Source organism: Babylonia areolata, chromosome 10 (genome assembly GCF_041734735.1).
Source record: "Babylonia areolata isolate BAREFJ2019XMU chromosome 10, ASM4173473v1, whole genome shotgun sequence".
Lineage (NCBI taxonomy): Eukaryota > Metazoa > Mollusca > Gastropoda > Neogastropoda > Buccinidae > Babylonia > Babylonia areolata.
In genome coordinates, this window is record NC_134885.1 from 1,716,101 (window position 1) to 1,721,673 (window position 5,573).

A 5,573-nucleotide genomic window follows, 5' to 3' on the forward strand; every position below is an offset into this window, starting at 1 on the left:
TATTAGACTCGCTTTCTTTACATACGTGAGCCAAAAAACACAAGGCGAAAGGGTTAGAAAAAAATCACGATGTACAGGAGTGTACACGTGTGACTGTGTGTCTAGTCTGTATGTGTCTGAACCATGAATGCTGGGCATAGATACAGATGTCGCAGGCAGACTTAATTAGAAGTCTTGTGTTACATTCTTTCGATTGACAATACTCTACAGACACATGACGACCAAGTTAATTGGGTCTGATTATGAAAGACGTGCAAACTGACTTAAAATGCATGGTAATTAACCGGGGAGCCACCCACTGGCAGCGAATCTTCACAGGGAGGTATACCTTTCGTGGGGGGCGGGGGGGTCCCTCTCCCTGTCCCTCTCTATCTCTCTCTCTCATACACTTTCTCTCTCCCTTTGTTTCTCCCTCTCTCTCTCTCTCTCTCTCTCTCTCTCTCTCTCTCTCTCACACACACACACACACACACACACACACACACACACACACACACACACACACACACACACACACACACACTAATTCTACCCTGCCTGTTACTCTCCCCCCCCCCTCTCTCTCTCTCGCACACAAATTCTACCCTGCCTGTTTCTCTCCCCCCCCTCTCTCCCTCTCACTGTCTTTCTCTCACACTGTCTCACAGTCTCTCTCTCCCTCTTGTTCTTTTCTTTCAATGTCCCCGTACTCTCTTTTTCTTTGTTTCTTTCTTTCTTCTCTTTCTGTGTATGTGACACGGGGAGTTAGTGTCCTAAATTGCCCCGATCACACCAGGTCACTATTAAGATCTTCTTTTTTTTTAAACTAGCAAAAAAACAAACAACAAAACTCAGTCGATTTCACAACGTGTGTGTATTGTGTGTGTGTGTGTGTGAGAGAGAGAGAGAGACACAGAGAGAGAGAGAGAGAGAGCTGACAAACTTTGTAGGATATATGCATGAAGCCTTGACCTCCTTGATCTTATCCAAGATCAGTTTACGATCTGTGAGACTTGCTGTGTCACTGTGTGTGTGTGTGTGTGTGTGTGTGTGTGTGTGTGTGTGTGTGTTTTGGTCTGCATGACTGTTTCAGAACGGCAGCAGATCTTCTGGCGTCTAAACGATGTGTCTGACACGACCGAAAACAGCACCAACTTGAGTTGATTTTAGTGACCGCGACAGCTGATTAACTTAGAGTTACCATGTCAGCGCTGAGCTTTGGCTATCTCTTCGTCACAGCTTACATATCTGATTAACTTAGAGTTACCATGTCAGCGCTGAGCTTTGGCTATCTCTTCGTCACAGCTTACATATCTGTGGCAATGTTGACCTGACCGACAGACGGACGGACGGACAGACTACATGTACGTCCTCGTATAAAGCGGCCACATTGGGCTGGAGACGCCAATAGGTGGTTGAACTCCAACAAGGAGACTGGAGACACGGTGCAGGATCGCGTTCACTCCGGACAGTGTGGCCTTCTCTCAGTCGTTAGTTGTCTTCGCTTCCCGGCTGGTGAAAGCTGCTGCTGCTTTGGAATCTGACGAGGTGGGGAGTGAGTGTTTTTAGTTGGGGTTTTTGTTGTTGTTTTTCTTAATTTGGCCGAGGGGTGAGGGGGGTGATAAGGGAATAGAGGGGAGTTGAATTTTGTGAAAGTTTTTGTGTGGAAACACACTCTCTCTCTCTCTCTCTCTCTCTCTCTCTCTCTCTCTCTCTCTCTCTCTCTCTCTCTCTCTCTCTCTCTCTCTCTCTTTTCTCGGTCTCTCTCCTTCTCGGTCTCTATCTGTCCGTCTGTCTGTCTGTCTCTCTGCCTATCTCTCTCTCTCTCTCTCTCTCTCTCTCTCTTTGTCTTTCTCTCTCTCCATTTTTGATTGGTCAGAATACATAATCGTTTATTCCTTAAATAGTCTGCTACATGCACATTATGATGCTTGATAATCCCAGTGAATATGAACTATTTATTTTGTTTGGTGTATTTATAAGGGTTTATAGGCTGAGGATTGCAGTGGAAAGTGGATTTTATGCTGAAGGTATATCTGCTTGTGAGTCGGCTCGTGCCACTTTTATGTTATTAGCTGAATTGTGGATCCCATCAGTTCCATGAATAATGAGTGAGTCGTTTGTCTTGGTTGTCGATCGACAATGCTTTGTTATATTTCTTTGCTGAGCACCCTTGACGCTGCAAATAAGGGTGCTCCCTTGACCTGAGGGTTGTAGATAGGCCAGCTGGTATCAATAGTGTCTGAAGCCCCCTCCTTCCTCTTCTCTCTCCCCTAGCCCTCACACACACACACGCTCACACACTCACTCACTCACTCACTCACACACACACACACACACACACACACACACACACACACACACACACACACAGAGAGAGACACAGACACACACACACACACACACACACACACACACACACACACACACACACACACACACACAGAATCATCTTTAAAACTTCATTCCCAGGTTGCTTGTCTACATTTGTGGATCTTTGAAATCCAGATGCAACACTTCTGTGTGTGTTATGTCCCTATGTCCATCTTGTGCTGCCTGTATAGCGTGTAGACCTCTGTTCCTATTTGGGCCAGATCGCCTGAAAAGGCTGAGGTAAAATTGTTATTGTAATGCTATTGGCGCGCGCGCGCGCGCACGCACGCACGCACACACACGCACACACACACACACACACACACACACACACACACACGTGCTGCATCTACCTCGCATGAATTGGGCTTATCTATCCATGGAATCGCTGCACGCGGCAGATCCGTGCGCCGTGGTCATTCCACAACAAGTAGGACAGGTGTGACCAGGTATACGTTCCACCTGTTCCAGGCACAGTGCTGAACGTTGGGGCAGTGTCTACTGACGTGCTGCTGCCTTTTTTCTATCTTCACTGTAGTCTCCTTTTTCTGCCTTCCCAGTCCATTCCCCTTTCTTTTTTTTCAAGCAAACCTTCATACTTTTTTTTTCTCTTTTCGGCAGTCTATGATGTACTGTCTGTGCTGTTTTGCTCTGGTGATTTGGTAGTGAGATGTCAACACTGGGATGGGCACTAGATGCACAATCTTTAGTGTCATTTGCTTATATGGCCTTTTTCGTGTATTTTTTGTTTGGCTTTGAAGTATTGTTGTTGTTGTTTTTCCCTTTTTTTTAACGAATTTTTGTAATCTGCGGATGATGAATTAAGCGGAATGGCTGGCGTCCTCAGCATGGCCTAGTCTTATGTCATTAGGAACTAAATGGTTGGGATACTTTGTCATGAACTGTGTTTTGTGGGTTTGTCATGGTGTTTTGTTGTTGTTTTGTTTTGTTGTTTTGTAGATGTGACAGTTTTGTGTTGACGTGGTTGAGCATTTGTATGGTTTGACAGTCCTGACATGGCCCTATGCGGTCGGCTGGACTATAAGCAACAAGAACAAGGTTACTGTTTTGTTAGCCTACGTATGTTGTAAATGTTTTGAGTAATATCGAAGGTTACTGTTTTGTTAGCCTACGTATGTTGTAAATGTTGTGAGTAATATCGAAGGTTACTGTTTTGTTACCCTACGTATGTTGTAAATGTGAGTAATATCGAAGGTTACTGTTTTATTGGCCTACGTATGTTGTAAATGTTTTGAGTAATATCGAAGGTTACTGTTTTGTTAGCCTACGTATGTTGTAAATGTTGTGAGTAATATCGAAGGTTACTGTTTTATTGGCCTACGTATGTTGTTAATATTGCGAGTAATATCGAAGGTTACTGTTTTGTTTTGTTGGGGTGATGGTGGTGGTGGTGGTGGTGATTGTCGTCGCTTTCGTTGTTCTTTCAAAGCGGAAGTTTTTCCTGGTTGGTTCCAGCAGAATGCAGACTTCCTGGGGAACACTGAGGATCATCAGAAGTCGGACACTGGCCCGATTTTCTTCACAGTTGAATCCAGGTAACCGTTCGTTCTTCCAGATGACTGTCCATCTGTCCGAATTGCCTTGTGTGTCTGCGTGTCCGTGTGTCTGTAAGGCCGTCATTGAAATGGTTGCAGTGAGACAAGTGAGTTCCCAATATCTTAGACTGACTTTTTTCAGGTTCTATTTTTTTTTCTTCACAGATTCTGTCTGACGCTTCTGATGGTTATAGCTTTTTTTTCTTTTTTTTTTTTTTTTTTTTGGTCTTTTTGTTATTATTCTAGATCAGTTTACTTACAATGTTCCTTTGTCTTGGATGATACTGTGAAGAGCTTTGATTACTTCTGACAACATTCTCAACGAACCAGGAATTGACGAATGAATGAATCTTCATTTAACGTATAAATAGATAAATAAATAACTATCTTTGACAGTTTCCGGATGGTACGAACGCAGGACCCATGGAAGTGGGGTTGCTCTACCCACTGGGCCCATGTCTCTCCACTGTTTCTCCGCAACAGGACACATGGGTCTCGTCGTGACCCACTGGTCTGTGACACACCGGGTCAGACGGGTGTTACATTTTCTGTCTTATCTGGGGACCTTGGCCGGATTGCACCAGCAAACTTGGCAGCGCCGATTTGACTTTGTGTTCACAATGTTCCGGATCAGGAATGTGGAACAGGAATGGACTTGAGAAAAAATTCAACGCAGAGCAAACAGCTCCTTGCTCTTTACACAGAAAGCGTGCTGGGAAGTGAGGGAAACTACAAAGACATTGCAAGGCAAGATTTTGTTCCATGTGCCCGCGGGGGGCATAAAAACATTATACATTAACGTTTTACACACACACACACACACACACACACACACAGTTTCAGTTTTAGGTTCAAGAGGGTATAAAATCTGGCAGACTGATCCATAATATATTCTAAACATGTCCTTAAAAAACACTTCACAAAAAGAGGAGCAGGTGCGTCACCTTGATCAAACTCACCGCGTGGTTCAGGTCTTGGCCACTTGACAGAGTTGTCAGTCGATGTCCGAGATCACAAGGAGGTCATCACATGAAGCCCTTGAAGTGAACTAGTTCAACCTGCAAGCACTTTTCACTCGCAAGCTGGTCGTGTCCTCTGTGCCCATCGCGGCCTGTGGGCCAGAGGAAAAGGGCTTTGGAACATGTTTTCCTATAACCTCGAATATTATGGCTTTATGGCCACGACATGTTTGCCTTCTGATTATTTTTTATGTAAAGTTGTAACATACATCGCTCGATTCGCGAGCGGCAGAATAAAAATGAAAACTCTCACGCGCGCGCGGGCGTGCACACATGCGCGCGCGCACACACACACGCGCACACATACACGAGTACACCCAAACGCACATATACATAAACACACAAACACACATTTTTTTTTCTTTTCTTTTTTTAATTTAAAAATTCATTTATCTTTCTTTTTCCTCAAGGCCTGACAAAGCGCGTTGGGTTACGCTGCTGGTCAGGCATCCGCTGGGCAGATGTGGTGTAGCGTATATGGATTTGTCCGAACGCTGTGACGCCTCCTTGAGCAACTGATACTGAAACTGCAAACATACACTCACGTGTACACAAAGGCGTGCGAGTGCGCGCACACACATATACACTGGCACACAGTTGTGCGTGCACACACGCATCCGCATGTACACGGCACAGCCCACAAAGT

General features: G+C 44.9%; 1 protein-coding gene across 3 annotated transcripts in view; it reads left to right on the forward strand.

The window, feature by feature from the left end:
• Positions 1–1,218: 1,218 nt before the first annotated feature.
• The window catches only part of LOC143286697 (uncharacterized), a 27,059-nt gene continuing 22,704 nt past the window's right edge, over positions 1,219–5,573 (forward strand). For 2 of the 3 annotated variants that reach the window (XR_013055847.1, XM_076594365.1), the window contains exons 1-2: positions 1,219–1,527; positions 3,832–3,908. Coding sequence is in view for 2 of the 3 variants with exons in the window: in XM_076594365.1 (XP_076450480.1) it covers positions 3,833–3,908 (76 nt within the window). In the remaining variant the exon portion in view is untranslated. Of the gene's footprint in view, positions 1,528–3,828; positions 3,909–5,573 lie in introns of all 3 variants that reach the window. The other variant, XM_076594366.1, reaches the window with a different exon arrangement.